Source organism: Trichoplax adhaerens, genomic scaffold, assembly GCF_000150275.1.
Source record: "Trichoplax adhaerens TRIADscaffold_462 genomic scaffold, whole genome shotgun sequence".
Taxonomy (NCBI): Eukaryota; Metazoa; Placozoa; class Uniplacotomia; order Trichoplacea; family Trichoplacidae; genus Trichoplax; species Trichoplax adhaerens.
The window spans coordinates 5,363-6,998 of record NW_002061262.1 but is presented as its reverse complement, the minus strand read 5'-3'; the positions used below and the strand labels follow the sequence as shown (position 1 = coordinate 6,998).

Genomic DNA, 1,636 nt, shown 5'->3' with positions numbered 1-1,636 from the left:
TCATCGATGTTCAATCCACGCTTATTGTAATAACACGATCGGATCTTATACTTGTCAATGCAACATAGGATTTTCGGGTAACGGAATATCTTGCAACGATATTAACGAGTGTACAACAGAAACTTACAGCTGTTCTATCTACGCAAACTGTAATAACACTATTGGATCGTATATGTGTACTTGTAATAACGGTTACAAAGGTAACGGCATCACTTGTCAAGATATCGACGAATGTATTACTAATAACCTGAATGTGTGTAGTAATAACTCGAACTGCGTTAATACGAACGGATCATACGACTGTCTATGTAATACTGGATTCTCTGGAAACGGATTAATATCTTGTACAGATATAGACGAATGTTCAAATAATCTAGATAACTGTCACACTAACGCTCAATGTATTAACTCAGTCGGATCTTATACGTGCCAATGTAATAACGGATATGTAGGCGATGGTAGAACGTGTAACGATGTCGATGAATGTCTATCAGAATTAAATCGATGTTCAATCCACGCTTATTGTAATAACACGATTGGATCTTATACTTGTCAATGCAACATAGGATTTTCGGGTAACGGAATATCTTGCAACGATATTAACGAGTGTACAACAGAAACTTACAGCTGTTCTATCTACGCAAACTGTAATAACACTATTGGATCGTATATGTGTACTTGTAATAACGGTTACAAAGGTAACGGCATCACTTGTCAAGATATCGACGAATGTATTACTAATAACCTGAATGTGTGTAGTAATAACTCGAACTGCGTTAATACGAACGGATCGTACGACTGTCTATGTAATACTGGATTCTCTGGAAACGGATTAATATCTTGTACAGATATAGACGAATGTTCAAATAATCTAGATAACTGTCACACTAACGCTCAATGTATTAACTCAGTCGGATCTTATACGTGCCAATGTAATAACGGATATGTAGGCGATGGTAGAACGTGTAACGATGTCGATGAATGTCTATCAGAAGTACATCGATGTTCAATCCACGCTTATTGTAATAACACGATTGGATCTTATACTTGTCAATGCAACATAGGATTTTCGGGTAACGGAATATCTTGCAACGATATTAACGAGTGTACAACAGAAACTTACAGCTGTTCTATCTACGCAAACTGTAATAATACTATTGGATCGTATATGTGTACTTGTAATAACGGTTACAAAGGTAACGGCATCACTTGTCAAGATATCGACGAATGTATTACTAATAACCTGAATGTGTGTAGTAATAACTCGAGCTGCGTTAATACGAACGGATCATACGACTGTCTATGTAATACTGGATTCTCTGGAAACGGATTAATATCTTGTACAGATATAGACGAATGTTCAAATAATCTAGATAACTGTCACACTAACGCTCAATGTATTAATACTCTTGGATCATTCCGTTGTCGTTGTAAATCTGGCTATTACGGAAATGGTATCTCTTGTACTCCGATTGTTACCTGCTATGGAAATAATAACTGCGATACCAAAGCAAGCTGTCTCATATATAATAATAACTACTATTGCAGCTGTAAGATCGGATATTATTCTAATAGTGTATTATCTGAAACACGACTTCAATCAGATACTCATTGTCAACGTGGAGATATCTTAACG

The 1,636-nt window shown here is 36.1% G+C and overlaps 1 protein-coding gene across 1 annotated transcript in view; it reads left to right on the top strand.

The window, feature by feature from the left end:
• Nucleotides 1-172: 172 nt before the first annotated feature.
• The window catches only part of TRIADDRAFT_62718 (uncharacterized protein), a gene marked incomplete at both ends in the record, with an annotated part of 6,107 nt that continues 4,643 nt past the window's right edge, over nt 173-1,636 (top strand). The window contains one exon of the mRNA XM_002118665.1: nt 173-1,550. Within this exon, the coding sequence (XP_002118701.1) occupies nt 173-1,550 (1,378 nt within the window). The remainder of the gene's footprint in view (nt 1,551-1,636) is intronic.